The sequence below is a fragment of the Fukomys damarensis genome, unplaced genomic scaffold (assembly GCF_012274545.1).
Source record: "Fukomys damarensis isolate Sample0158 unplaced genomic scaffold, DMR_v1.0_HiC HiC_scaffold_19, whole genome shotgun sequence".
Taxonomy (NCBI): Eukaryota; Metazoa; Chordata; class Mammalia; order Rodentia; family Bathyergidae; genus Fukomys; species Fukomys damarensis.
Window position 1 is genome coordinate 4274104 of NW_022900931.1, and position 14762 is coordinate 4288865.

Genomic DNA, 14762 nt, shown 5'->3' on the forward strand with positions numbered 1-14762 from the left:
CAGGACCTTCTCCCTTTTCCTCTGGGCTCCTCTCCATGCCCTCGGGCTCGTGTGGCCGCTGCCGCTTCCCCTCTGTGGCCTCGGTTTCCCCAGCCCGGATGTTGGCGCTCCGATCCGCCGTTCCCCCAGCGGGCGGTACCCGGAAGAGTCGTCCTGGGTCAGGATGGGATGGCGGTGACCAGCATGGGGCGCACCTGGGTGCACCCGTGGCCGCGCCCCCACCCCATTTTGTCGGTGCGGACAGACTGCCACACGTGCTGGCTCTGTGACCAGCTCCAGGAGGTTTTTGGCCCCCTTCTTTGGGTTGAAGAACTTAATGTTTTTCTTCCCAGGAACATTAAAAAAGAGCGTCTTGTTTTTCTTCACAGAGAAGTTGATGTTTTGAAAAATGTGATACAAAGAACGAAGCCCTTCCGTTAAGCCCGCCGAAAAACAACCCATTTTCCTCTCTTGGCTTAGAGGCCTGGAATTGCTAAGACAGTCTGCACGTGTTCCGAGGGGAATAAAAAAAGAAACGGAACAGTGGAGGTGCAGCCAGGGACTGGCAGCTGTGTCACCTGGGGCGTCCCTACTTGGGGCCAGGGTAGGACCTGGAGCCCTGTCACCCCAGGCCTGGTGGGGCTGCCCGGCCCCTCTGCCTCCTGACCTCATGGTGTCAGGCAAGGGACGCATTGAGAACCCTTGTACCTCCGTTCACCTGCATTTGGGCTAGGGACAGAGCCCGGCCTGCCTCTCCACCAGTCTCATGCAGACCCTCACGCAGTGGGAAGGGTGTTGGGGAGGATGTTCCTGCTCTGGTCAGAGCAGGGGTGCTGGCTCTGTGCTGCCCCTGCTGGGGTGCACCTGGGCGCCCCCGCCCCGCCTCATGGCCCTCACCCCTCCGCTGCCTCTCCCAGGTCATTATTATCCAGCCTCAAGTCCAGACGCAGCCTGAGAGCTCAGCGGAGCCCCGGCCTCCCACGGAGGAGCCATGTCAGGGAGCTCAGGCCACCAAAAAGAAGAAGGAAGACCGAGCTCTGAGTCAGGAGAACCCCGAGGTAGGGTGACCCCTGCCAAGGGTCCAGGCTCTGGGTTGGGCACGGTGCAGGGTGCGTGGCTGAGCTGTGGGATGGTCTTGGTGGCCTTGGCATAGCTGCCATGCAGGGGAACTGCCATCCGGGACTCCCCCAGTGAGCCTCCTCTCAGCTGTACGTCCCAGGGATGAGTGGGTGTTCTGGCAGGGTGGGGCAGTGGTCAGTGCAGTGCCCAGCCTGTTCCGGTCTGCTGGTGTCCAGCTGTGGGACTGGGGCAGTCACCTGTTTCTTCATCTGTGAATAGAGCATCAAGGCCTCCTTTGTTTAGGGTGTCAGGGGGCTCTAGTTTCAGTAAAGCCCCAGGTCAGGGGCTTCCAAGGACCCCCAGCCCAGGGGGACGATGCTGCCCTCACACGGCCCTGCCTATCCTCTACTGTGGCTGGAGCAGGACTGTGGGTGCCGCGGGAGTCAGCTGCCACCTCAGGCTGGCATCCTGAGGGACCCAAAGACTCTTCCAGAAATCACACACAGTACCCTCCCGTGCCCCGAAGGAGGGAGCCATTGTGACACCCAGCAATGGCCCCTGCAGTTGGGCGCTTCAGCAGCCCAGGGCTCCGGCCGAGGTGTCGCTGTCCTGGTGCTGTGGCCAACGTCCTTTGCCGTCCCGGGCCCAGGCAGCCTGCTCCCCTCCAGGCCGCTCTGCCCTCTGCTCCTCCCCGGCCATCTTCCAGCCTTCTGCTCACCTTCCCCACCTGCCCGTTCTGTCCCAGGGCGCGCGTGACTTCTTGCCCGCACCCTCTGAGACAGGCGGATGTGGTCCTCACCCTAGGGAAGCTCACTTCGGTGGGTGGCAGGTGTGGCCACGAGAGGCTTCAGTGTGAGCTGAGTCGCGTCCAGTGTAGTTGGAGCAGCCGGAGTGGAGGGCCAGCCTTCCTCCTGTGAGGGCCTGGAGGGCGCAGATGGAGACCAGGGAACAGCACAGGCAGGAGGCGGAGGGCACTGTGCTGGCCTCGTGCGGTGGTGGGAAAGGGCCCGGCCCTCCCTGGGGCGTCCACTGGCCTGAGGGTCCTCTGGGTGGATTCTCCTTGTGCTCTCAGAGTGTATCTTAGTCCATTGTCGTGCAGCTTTGGTTAGTATAATTACATCTAACTGTGTAATTAGCATAAATACAGTAGTGACTTCAGCCAAACTTGTAGTTACGACCCGAAGAGTGGTGTGCACAGCCCTGCCCAGTGTCCACCCCGTTAGGGAAGCATCTTGACCCTTGAAGCAGAGCAGCAGTGCCCAGAAACCTCACTGGATGAGCAGATGGGGCCCGGGGTCGCTGGGGAGGCACTGGTGTTTGTAAAGAAAGGGAAATTGCCAGTAGAGAGGCTTCCTGCGTGGGAAGCTGGGCAGCTGGAGAGCATCGGAGAGCCCTGGGAGTAGCCAGGAGCCAGTGGAAGGGAGGAAGGGTCCCCTGGGCTGTTGGTGGCTGCTGGCATTCACAGCCCAGGGAGGTCAGCACCAAAAGAGCTGCGCTGTGCCACGTCAGCATTGTTGTACCAGGTGAGCAAGAGCTCAAGGCTGGTGGTGATACCTTGAAAGCCTCCGCAGGGACCTCCACTGTTAGGACCCTGAAAAGGAGGACAGACGACGATGACAATTGTCAGCAGGCTCAAGCATCAGCCCATGTCTTATTCCCGACCTACATGTGGCTAAGAGTCCATGCTAGCCAGCGATAGAAATCGTACCCATCAGAGCCAGATGTGGCAGCCAGGCGGTCTGATCACGAGCCTGCTGTCCCCACCCACAGCCTTGGGACTGGAGCGCCTCACTTCTGACCACGTGGAGTGGGGCTGAGCACAGCCCTGACCACGCCCCGTGGGAAACCCCCGTTCTGAGTTTCCACTGGCTGCTCCCAGCCCTTCCTCCGAATAAAGATTCTGGATGTACAAGGTTGAGTCTCCATTTCTTGCCAGCCCAGGGGGCTGGAAGGCCGGCCTCTTCCCCTGCCTGAAGCTGAAAGATAAGGAAGCCATCGCAGGAAGCGCCCAGCATGGGCACAGATGCAGCAGAAGAGTCTGCTCATGGAGTCCCTGCCCTGTCCATTTAACCACGGGGCCCGGACAGATTCATGAACTGACCGCTCTTCCCAGCCAAACTGTTAGACCCTGACCCGGATCCCCACTTCCAGAACTCAGGTCACCCCAGTCACACACCTTACAGGACTTGCTCTTCCCGTCTCCACTTTTCGTAAAGTGCTGACTCTTCCCTTTAGAAAGCTGACTGTAGAAAAGAACTGAAATACTTTAACCTCCATCTTGAAAGGACACTCCAGGGACGACAGGAAAGTGGTCTACACCGAGACACACCAGGAACATTCCTGGCTTCTCAGAGACGCAGGAAACACTGTCTTCCAGGCAGAGAAGGAGTAGGGTCTCTTCGAAGGGAAGCAGGGAGGAGGCTGGTTTCTGGCATTTCCACAAGATCGGCTCGGAATGCTGAGGGCAGTGTTCGCTCGGATGCTAAAGGACAGGATCAGGCGCCAGGATGTGACCCTTGGTCCCACCTACGATTGCAGCAGACAGTGGCCCAGGACGGCCTCATCCAGGACAGGGCGCGGGGGCTGAGGTTATGTCCGATGGAAAGCGCCACCCTGTGAGCTCCTCGTGTCGGCCCTTTGCGAGATCAGAACAGGTCAGAGTGGTGTCCTGTAGGGTTTAGATCTGTGCAGGTGGGCTGTGGGAGTGTGTGCCTGGACGTGAGGAGTCGAGAAACCACGGATTACAAAACCCCTGAGCAGCGTCGCTGGAAAGAAGAGGGGAGGACCCGAGAGGGGTGCAGCTCACTGTCGGGTTTGGGGGTTTGCGTTTATTGTGGGCTCACAGGCATTTGCCTTAGTATTAAATAAATGGTAATTAAGAGCAGTGACGGGCCCGGCGGCGTGAGCTGTGTATCTTTAAGTGTACCTGAGATGTGTGCTTTCCCAGCCTTTCGGGGGAGCCCGCCCCTGCTCTGAGGAGCCCCTCTAACTGGCCCCATGGATGGCCTCGGGGAACCTGGCTCCCCAGAACTTTCTTGGCCTCTGGAGCAGTGGTATGGAGGACGGGGCACCCGGAGCCCTAGCCCTGCAGCCGCCTAGGGCAGATGCCTGGTGCAAGTCAGGCAGCAGTCGAAGGCCGCACTGACTCCACTCCTCCCATCCCGCAGAAAATCGCCTTCATGGTAGCACTCGGCCTGGTCACCACGGAGCACCTGGAAGGTAAGGGGTGGGCACTGGCCTGGGGCAGGGACTGTACGATGGCGGATGACCCACTGGCCTCAGCTGGTTTGGGGAGATCTGGGTTAGGGTCGAGGGGTGGCCCTCCTCCCGGGAGCCGTGCCCCAAGCACTGCAGGGGCAGCTGTCCCGGGGACAGGTGGGACTGAGAGGCTCTGTGCTCCGGGGCTGCACGGAACCCACTGCGTCAGTTTCTTCTTTCCATGAAGGGGACTCCTGGGTCCCTGTCCTCACTCTGGAGGTAGCGCAGTGAAGCGACAGGAGTGGACGGGCCTGTCCACTTGTTCCGTTCACTAACCAGGCGAGCAGAAGGTCCGTGCATCCCGTCTCGGTTTGGTGGTCTGTACGATGGGGATCCTGGAGCCGTCCTCTTAGTGTGAAGTGCCAGGAACCCTGCACTGCCCCCTGCTGGGCACCGTGCGGCATGAGCGAGTGCACCTGGCCTGCGGACCTTGGCTCATGCCACACACGCCAGTGGGCATGGGAATGTGGGTTTGTTGGAGCACACAAGCCAGTGTGACTCCGGAGGTGCTATTTGAGTTACTATTGACTCCAGCCAGGAAGCACAGGACCCAGCTCACATGTGGGGAAGGAAGCTGAGGCCAGAAGGCCAATTCACCCGCCCAAGGTCACACAGCCAGCCACTTGTTATCAGGCTGAGGCTGGAACTCAGGTCTCCTGACGCCCCGCCTAAAGTGTTTCCCACCACACCACTTGGCCTGCTAAAGACATTTCATGAAATGAAAATGTCCAGGTGTATCTGGGTGCTGAAAAGTAGAACGGTTTGTGTTTTCTCCTTAAAATCCAGAACAGGTGCACGCCTGTCATCCCAGCACTCTGGGAAGATGAGCCAGGAGGATCGCAAGTTAAAGCCACCCCTGGGCCACTTAGCAAGACCATGGCTTAAAATAAAAAATGAAAAGGGCCTGGAATGTAGCTCAGTGGGAAGGGCCTAGGTTCAGTCCTCAGTAGCATAAAAAATAAATACAAGTGGGACAGGAAGGTATGAACTGAGAGCCTGCTGTGCCCAGCCAGCCTGCCGCCTCTCGTGTAAGGTCAAGTTGGAAACGTGGGGAGGCAGGGACCCAGCCAAGGCCATGCAGCTCACCGAGCCACACAGGGGTCAGAGCAAGCCCTCCCAAGCCCAGCTGAGGCCAGCGTGCTCCCATGAGCCTCCGAGGGAAGAGCCTGTGCCAACCCCAGTGCCCCGCTCCCTGGCAGCAGCTGGACGGTGGAGGTGTTAGGTGCAGAGGGGGTCCCATCTTCCAGATCCCGGCTCACTGACTCGGTAGCCCTGGGTCACCTCTGTGTGCTGGGTAGGAGGGCGTGCTCTGACTTCCTTCTGTATGGGACGTAGTAACTGACATCTGTAACTTCGAGGAGTAGAGGTTCAACTCGGCTCATGGTTTCAGGGGTTTCAGCCCATGGTCAGCTGGCTCCAAGGCAGGAGCAGCAGATCGTAAGCGCATGGTGGAGCAAAGCAGAGCAAGGGGACAGCACCAGAGAGAGAAGCCAGGGAGCAGCTACATGCAGTTTCCAAGGCCACACTCCGTGACCCACTCAGACCCGCCCAGAAGTGTGTGTCATTGATCCCTGGGCAGCTCCAGGCTGACCGAGGTGACAGTTATGCATCCCGCCACGCGGATGCTGTGAACTGGAGCCCAAGGTTCCTCCCGTCCTCAGCTTGTGTTTGAAAACCATTCTGAGACGGACTTTGGAGCATGGAGACCACGTGGGGTAGTGAGAAGAAAGACCTGTGTCCGAGTCCTGCTCGTGACGCTTGCAAGCTGGGTGACCATGGGCGACTCCTTCTCCACTCTGAACCTCCACTTCCTTGTTCCAGCAGAAGGAAAACTGCAGCCCCGCATTGCAGAGGAGGGAGAGACGGTGCTTTCCTAACGTGAGGGGTTGTTTTTATGAATAGTCGTCCTTCTGGACACTTTCCCCACCCCCACGGTCCCGTAAATGTTCACCGCGGCCCCATCTTCTCCTGAGGTGGCCTGTGGTGCCCCAGGAAGCACCCGGCATAATGTCAGAAAGTTTGTAAAGGAGGAACGCTGCAGGAGAGAGAAGGTAGCAGGTCGCCCGCAGAGAGGGCTGCAGGTCCACCCAGCAACAGGAGGGAGAGCAGAGCCTACAGTGTACGCAGCCCATGTTCCAAGGCTCAGGTGAATGTGCCAGGCGCCCACGGAGGCTGCTCGGGGCAGGGGCTCCTGAGTGCCCAGGAGACCACAGCTGGCCCCCATGGGAGCCAGGCCCTTGCTCTGCAGCCAGGCAAGAGGGAGCCAGTGACCAGTGTGTCTGTGCCTTCCAGAAATCCAGAGCAAGCGCCAGGAGCGGAAGAGGAGGAGCACCGCCAACCCCGCCTATAGTGGCCTCCTGGAGACTGAGGTGGGGACTGGGCCGGGATGGAGCTGAGTCCCTGTAGAAGCTGCCCTGGGCAGCGGCGTGGATGGAGCTGCACTGCGTTGGTGCAGGACGGTTCCTGGTTCCCGGGACCCCAGTGTGGGCCTCGTGTGCCGAGCCTGCCTGGCCATAGCTAGAGGGGCTGAGGCCATGGGCAGTGTGGAAAGGTTCTTTAGCCTGTATTCTGATGTGGTGCATCCATCCTCCCTGGGGATGAATGTGGGGAGCTGGCTGGGGCTAGGGCCCCCCGGACTGCCTGAAGCCCACGACTCTGATCTCATAGCTGCCCTGGTTTGTCCTGAGCCTGCTGTCCCCCTGTATGTGCCTCTCAGGAAAGCCTGCATCCCCTTTCTGGGGTGGCACCGGCTAGAGACACATGCTCTGGCCCTACTGCTGCCCCACCCTTACCCCAGGGCCTCTGAAACAGACCAAAGAGGACATTAAAAGTTGACAACCAGGCAAGAAGTGCCCTCCTCACCCAGAGCCCCTCCCGTACTCCATAGTTGGGCTGCCCTTGACATCCAGACAAGGTGGCACCGACTTGGGTGACCCCAGGTTCCTGACTCATGTTGGCTCCTCCCCCTTAGTACAACCCCAGGAGCCCTGAGCCCAAATGAAGTCTTCTTGCCCTTTTGAATCCCAAATTCTTAAATTAGAATCCAGGTGTCTCCGCACATGCCAACCGTGTAGAGTCTGAGCCATAGGCTTCTGTCCTGAGGGAAATGGATTCCAGGAGCCAGGGCGAGAAGGGACAGGGCACCCCAGCTCCTGGGGGATCTGGAGGAAGGTGGAGAAGCCATCACACCCAACTGGGATGTGGGCCCGTCCTGCCTTGCACCAGGCAGCATCGGGTGAACTTGGACCGGGAGGGAGGCTCTCAGGGCATCGGGAGGCCCAGGACGGAGCTGTACCCTAGGTCCAGGAAGGGGCAGCGTCACTGAGGAGAGCTTTGGGACTATGAGTTGTTACTGTGTTTGTGCCCACAGAGGAAGCGGCTTGCCTCCAGCTATCTCAACAACCCCCTGTTCCTCACAGCACGAGGTAAGCGGCAGTCTGGGCTGGGCTCCTGCAGAGCTGTGGGGCCTGGACAGGGCTATGAAAGGCCAGTCTCCCCATGGAGGACCCCGGTTCTGCTGTGCTTGACCCTTTGGATGCTGGGACACTGGGCTGAGTCCTCAGCAAGGTCCCTGGCACTGGCAAGCAGGGATGGCCTGTGGTCTACCAGGGAGTTTCCAGAGGCCCCTCCACCCTCCGCCAGCCTTTCTTGGATGAAGGACCCCAAGGAGCCACATCCGCGAATCCACCATGGAGCGTTTGCTTGTTATTGTCAGCTATAAAAATGTATAAAAGTACCGCTAGGGGCCTGAGAATTTAGCCCAGTGGTTCCACTGCCTGCCTTGCAAGCACAAGGTCTCAAGTTTGATCCACGGCACCAAAAAAAAAAAAAAGTACAGATAGCTAGGACACCTCCCTGGGCCTTGGTTTTCTGGACTCAGAAATGGCCTGCACTTGCCTATACCCCAGAGCCTGTGGCCCTCACTGAGCTGCACTACACTTAACGGTGCAGTTCCTCTTCCTTGGACCTGAGAGGACGGCCGTTTCTGCGGTCACTAAAGTGTGTGCTTTGACACCACGTTCTGGAATGAGGGTGGGTGACAGCCCAAAAGGACCTGAAAATCAGGCACTGAGGGGTCCCTGCAGCGGTGGCACTGGGTAGCTTGCTGTCACCACGCTCCTCCGCGAGCTCAGGCACCGTGGGCCCCAGCCTGTGGTGGGTGCTGGCCGAGCCCTTCGTCCCGTTGTGCCCCACTGGAAGTGCAGTCTTCTGCTTGGCCTCGCAATGCTGCCATCACGCCCTGCGGAGAGGGCTCTGCCGAACCAGGCATTCTGGACCCAGGCTCGCCCTCCGCTCCTCTGTTGCCCACTAACCTGTTCTCGCCCTTTCTCCCTGTGCCAGCCACTGAGGACCCCTGCTGGAAGGTAGGTGCCCAGCTCACTCCTGGGGGAGGGCCGTGTTCTGCACCACGCAGGGAGGTCGCTCCTGGACAGGCCCAGCCTGGAGTAGGGCACAAGGCCTTTGGTGCCTAGAGCTTTGCGTGTCACTGGCCCGCTGCCCTCTTGCCCGGAAGAGCCAGGCATCACCACAGGGAGCCAGCCCTCCCTACCCAGTCCCAAGGGGTCAGGGATCCAGGAGCCACAAAGGTCCTGTTGGAAGCAGCCAGGCTCCCCGAATGACCGTGGGCAGAGTTGGCCCCCTTGGGTCTCTTGCTCACCTCACGGGGCACGGTGGTCCCCAGGGTCTCACCCCATCAGCCCTTGGACTACCCACCTGTGCACACCTGTCCCTGCTCCCCTTGTCTGAGGCGGGTCAGGGCCTGGTGCCCAGGTGTGTCCTCTGTATTGAGCCTATCCGTCACTCAGTTTCTGATCTCATTTAGGATGGGTCTTCAGGGTCCCGCATGGCTCAGCCACTAAATAGGAGAGGCAGTTGGTTCCGGCCCATGCGGGCAGGCCGTGTTGCCTGTACCAGCAGGCCTGACCACTGGCTCACGGATACCTGGTGCCTGGCCCAGGTGGCACAGGACGGGAGAGGGCTCCTGAGCTGGACCCCCGCCATCCTGGGGGGCTTTGGCTTTGGAGCAGGAGACCTGGGTGCTGCTCTGGGCTGCAGCGCTAGCTCACTCTGTGACCCCAGTGCCCTACCCTCCTGGGCCCTGGCTCTGAAATGAGGGCCTTGTGTGAGGTGCTGTGCCCTCCTCCTCCGGGGACGTCTCCAGTGCCCAGCGCCCTGTGGCACCGCCATCTCAGATGGGAGCCCTCTGGGGCCGGAGGCTCTGTTGGCCCGTAGCTTATCTGGGAAGGGTCCTGCTGGTGTCAGAAAGTGGATCAGATCTGTAGGTCAGCGGTCGTGCACGGTTGTGAAGCCGCCATCAGAGAGGCCTTTGGTGCACAACCGCTGGGAGGTGGCGCCTCCCAGGAAGGCGGCCGGTGCCCTGTCCCCACCACAGGGCAGCACAGTGGCAGGGCACTTCACGCCTGTCTCCCATTCAGTCCTGCAGCGACTGTGGAGGTCATCCTCATCTGAGTGCTTGGGCACCGACCTGTGTGTGGCTCACAGGTGTTGGGCCAGGGTAGACTGATGAGCTCTTCAGGGTCCTGGGCAGCTTGGGCCAAGCCACAGCTCCTAGGAACGGACCTGTGCCTGGACGGCTCCTGGGCCACAGTGGAAGGCCATCCCCGTCCTCACACCTGGAGCTCAGGTCGGGACACTGGGGCCACCCTGTGTGGATCCACCCGGTCATTATGACCTGCTTGGTTCCCTGGAGTCCTGGCCTGTGGGTCACCATGCCTGCTGTACGTCACCCTGCAGGACCTCTCCTCCCTGCCCCACCCCTAACCCCAGCCCCTCTTCTCTTCCAGAGCGAGCTTGCGCACGATGAGCTCTGTGCAGCCTGCAGGCGGGGTGCCAACCTGCTGCGCTGCGGATCCTGCCCGGGGGCCTACCACCTCGGCTGCCTGCACCCGCCCCTCAAGACGGCGCCCAAGGGCGGGTGGCTGTGCCCCAAGTGCCAGCAGAAGGTTGGGCATCCTGGGTGGCCCCTACGGTGGGCAGGGCAGGGAGGGCGGAGGGGGGCCGACAGGAGGAGCTGGGGGTTCAGGTGGACTTAACCCTCTGCATGGGGCTTTGTCCTATGAATGGTGGGGTGCTCAGCAACATCCCTGGCCTCTACTTGGGACAGAGACTCAGAAAAATACCGGCTGTGATGCAGCTTTGGTCGCGTCCCCTGGCACAGTTGGGGGGCTGAATCTTAGGCTTGCACAGCCGGGCACACCCCACGGGGCACGGGGCCTGTCTGCCCTCTCATGTCCCCTCTGCCCCCAGGCCTTAAAGAAGGATGAGGGTGTGCCCTGGACCGGCATGCTGGCCATTGTGCACTCCTACGTCAGCCACAAGACAGGTGAGGCGTCCCCTCCCCTGCACCGCGGCCCTGGGGAGGCTGGGTGGGCCGGGCAGGACGGACCGGGACCAGTGCTGGGCGGAGCCTGGCGGCGTTTCCAGTCCCCTGAGGAGGAAGGTTCCGGCTCAGCCCGGTGCCTCCCTGCTGCCCTTGTGTCCTCTTGGCCGCTGCTTACCTGCCCTCTTAGCGGGGCCTGGGCCCCTCTCTCCTAGTCAAAGAAGAGGAAAAGCAGAAGTTGCTGCAGCGAGGCAGTGAGCTGCAGAGCGAGCACCAGCAGCTGGAAGAGCGAGACCGGCAGCTGGCCTTGGCTGTGAAGGTTCGTGCGGACGCGCGTGGGCACCGCCTCGGCTCTCCGCGGGGAGAGATCGGGGCCCGGTCTGCGCCCAGAGTCCCGCAGAAGGCGGACTTGTCGGCGCGGCCCCAGTCTGTGGGTGGAGGACGCGGCTCTGTGACACGTTGGACAGATACTTATCAAGCCATTAGGGGCATCCTGGCTCTGGCCCTTCACGGCTGTGTGACCCTGGCAAGGCCTTGGGCTTCTTCTGAAGTGCACAGAGTCCTCTGGGGAGGTGATGGACAAGTTGGTGAAGGTGGTGGTAGTGCTGATGACGATCCCGGTGTGGAGACGGCCTGCGGTGGGGCTGGCGGTGATGGGCCGCCGACTCTGGTTGTAGGGAGGGTGGCCGTGACTGATGGCTGGTGCTGGTGGTGATGGGGTGGAGCTGCTCGTGGTGGCTGTGGTAACCACCGTGCTGGGCCCTGGAGAGCTTCCTTAACTGCAGTATCTCCCTAGTCCTTAGGAAGAGACTGATTATCCTGTGGTTTGAGAGAAAGCCTCAGGGGGTCGCTGTTTGCCAGCAGCATTCAACCCCAAGCGGCTGGACCTCTGACTCTGGGCCTCGGCGCCCTGTGTTACTTGTCGCTGTGACACACGCGGGCTGGAAGAGCACAGAGCGCTGGCTGGCCAGCCCTCGGGGATGTGGCCCACTGTGAGGGGACGTCCCCTCGCTGCTGCGCAGGTGCACTTCTGGTAGCGAAGGCAAATGCCCCGTGGGCCCGCCGGCCGTTTCCTTCCATGTCTTGCTGCTGTCTGCCTCTCTGTCCTCGGCAGGGGAAGTGGGAGGCTCTGGGAGAAGGGCGGAGAGGAGCTGCCTGGGACCCAGCAGGCTGAATTCTGAGTCCCTCTCCGAACTCTCTCCCCTTGACAGAAATGCCTGGAGCTAAAGACCAGCCTGCTGGCCCGCCAGAGGGGCACCCAGTCCTCGCTGGACCGCCTCCGGGCCCTCCTGAGACTGATACAGGGCCAGCAGATGCTCCAGGTCGCCATGACGACCACGAGCCCCGCCCCACTGCTGGCCGGGCCCTGGACCAAGCCCTCAGCTGCTGCCATGCGCTCCACCCTCCAGCACCCGCAGGACCACAAGTGACCCCAGGGACCTGTCTTTGCGCCCACGGAAAGTTACTGGGACCCTGCTGATGTAACCTCGGGGTTCTGTCGGCCTTAATTCATGAACTGTGAATTTCAGACAAAAAACCAGATAGACCAAGGAGAGGAGGGAGAAGGGGCCCGGTGAGCACCCTAGAGCTGCGACCAGGGGAAGGGTACCCTGCACCTTCCCGGTCCGGGGGACACCCGGAAGCCAGATGCAGTGCGACTGGCACGGGGGCCCTGTCCTTGGCTGTCCGGGGCCTGCCCAGGCTTCCGGCTCTCCACAGCCCCACTCCAAACCCTCAGGAGCGAGGTCAGGATACTGCAGCCCAGCCCCTCCCGGCGCAGTTAGCTGAGTAGTAGGGTAGTTGGGTGGGGCGTGGCAGGGCGGAGGGTAGCAAATGTAGGTAGTCCCCCAGTGCCCGCCCTCGGCCCCCAGGGTCCCACGCCCGCCTTCCCAGACCCCCGCCGCCATCAGTGTTACGAGGTTGAGAAGCAGCTGCTGAACTTGCAGCCAGGAGGCCCTCCGCCACCGCCTCTTGGACTCGCTCTGCTCCCCGTTGATGTGTTTTTCTCGCAGGGTTTCTGGGCGGAATGGAGCTGCTCCCCGGCAGAGCAGGCATTTGGCAGGTTCCGTTTGGGGTTGGATCGTTTCAGCCTACAGTGGGGGCCTTTTATCTTCTGCTTCCCAAGAGCCAATAAGTATTCCAGTCCTCTCTTCTTGCCAGTACAGACACGATGCCAAAAAATAACTCTACATTTTTGTATGGCGTTTTTAGTTGTGAGATATTTAATTGGAAGGGGGCCGCTGCTGCCTTCTCTGCATCCGGTGGTCTCCGCCCTAAGGTGTGAAGGAGAAACCTACCCCTCCGTGGGGGACTGGCCCGCCTGAGAGATCTAGTGGGTTTTTACAGAAGTGGATTCAGAGCGGGAGAGAAAGGACGGGCCGCAGCTGCTGCGCAGCCCGGCCCTCAGGGACCCGAGCGTCCCCTCCTCTCACTGTGTCCCGATGGGCAGAGCTGAGGGTCCCGTGGCCTCTCCCAGGGCTCCCGCTTCCCGGGCGCTGGCCATCAGCCTACCAGCTTGTCCCCTCCCAGGGGACTCAGCACAACCGGCCGAGCGTCCTGGAGCCCAGGGCTCCCCCCAGCATATCACACGGTGCCGAATTGTGTAGGACGTGCGTGGGCGTGTGTGGGCGTGCACACAGCCCAGCCTCAGGCACGCACGCACGCACATGCCTGCCGTGCCGTCCCTCGTCACTTCCACGACTCCGGGAGAAACTGTGCTGTACGATACAGATCTATTTTAATACACTCAACACTGGGTTGAACAAGATTTTTATATTCTTTTATTGATGAACAAAGTGAGCCATGCGAGGCCTGCGTCTTATATATTGGTTACTCTTGATGCCAGTTATGCATTACTGCGAGTCTTGCGATGTAAACGTCTCCAGGTTCCTCTTCTGCTGGTTTGATTTTCTTCTTGGATGGATTGGGTCAGATCTTTTCAAACTGTCAAGGGAGGATATGGAAGGTTGGACCCGGGAGGGGTAGCTGCCGACGTGTCTTGAGACTGTTAGTTTTTTGGGATCAAGGAGGACAGTCCAGTGGATAGTGAGGATAGAGAAAAAGTGTTTCGTCTTAAATATGCCAACGTAGTTTTCCTTCTGTACGATGCATTAAACTTGATGGATGATTTTAAAGCCCTGTGGTGTCTGTGCCTTTGGTGGGGGAGCCCCAGGGAGCGGCCAGAAATCGGGGTCCTCCCCACATCTCACCCAAGAGGGAGGGAGGGAGGCAAGGGACCGCTCGCAGTGCCCCCTCCACGCGGGTCCCCGTGTTCCCCAGAGGTGGCCAGTAAAGCTGTTAGAGCTCAGGGCCCCAGAACACCCCAGGCCATGGCCACGTGGAGCCCTAGCACAGCACGGCCCCTTGATTGTTTTGCTTCTTGGCTTGGCGACATCATCCACCTGCTCTGTGTTCCTGGCCTCAGGGTGCACAGTGCCCCCACCACCACCCTGGGGCTCTCTGGGGCTTGTTCCCAAACCCTTTGAAAGAGCACCCACACCCCAAGTCCAAGTGCCAGGTGCTGCTGCAGGGGCCGCTGGGTCAGGGCCTCTCTAGACCAGCAGCTGTGGCCAGTGGGTCAAAGGCTGTGGTGACTCATGGCCCAGGAGGACCGAACGGGGCAGGACAGCCTTCCCAGCACCCCCCCGGCCATGTCCTGCCACACCGTAGCCCAGGGCCTGGTTCTAGGGGCCGGAGCTCACGTTGCTCCTCCGACCCCTGACTGCAGGGCGCCCAGCTGCCACCCTGAGTGGACTTCACAGCCTCCGTCCAGGCCGCCGGGAGGAGGACGCTTCCCCTCGGGGATAAGCCAAGATCCGCCATGCTGTGTCCTCAGTTCACTCCTGTTCTGTCTCCTGCCAACCGCCCCTTCTCTGCTCCCCAAACTGCCCGAATGGACATCAGTCCTGACTGCGGGGCATCCTGGTCAAGCCCTGGGCGCTCAGGACCACGTGACACGTTGGCACCCACTCCTGCAGCAGCTCCTCCTCCTAGGCCCCTGGCCCGGCTCCTCCCCTTCCGCCTGCTCACCCAGCCCTGGGACCCAGGCCTGTTCGCCGGACTCCGCTCGCTGCCGAACTCCGTTGCCGAGCTGGGTGGCCCACGGTTGACCACGGCCTCGCATTCG

The 14762-nt window shown here is 60.8% G+C and overlaps 1 protein-coding gene across 1 annotated transcript in view; it reads left to right on the plus strand.

Moving 5' to 3' along the window:
- Nucleotides 1–13770, plus strand: part of Phf21b (PHD finger protein 21B) — a 59532-nt gene extending 45762 nt beyond the window's left edge. Inside the window, exons 5-13 of the mRNA XM_010634347.1 lie at nt 897–1037; nt 4206–4257; nt 6589–6665; nt 7667–7721; nt 8638–8660; nt 10101–10259; nt 10564–10639; nt 10852–10955; nt 11848–13770. Of these exons, the coding sequence (XP_010632649.1) occupies nt 897–1037; nt 4206–4257; nt 6589–6665; nt 7667–7721; nt 8638–8660; nt 10101–10259; nt 10564–10639; nt 10852–10955; nt 11848–12066 (906 nt within the window). The 3' untranslated portion in view covers nt 12067–13770. The remainder of the gene's footprint in view (nt 1–896; nt 1038–4205; nt 4258–6588; nt 6666–7666; nt 7722–8637; nt 8661–10100; nt 10260–10563; nt 10640–10851; nt 10956–11847) is intronic.
- The last annotated feature ends 992 nt before the right edge of the window (nt 13771–14762 follow it).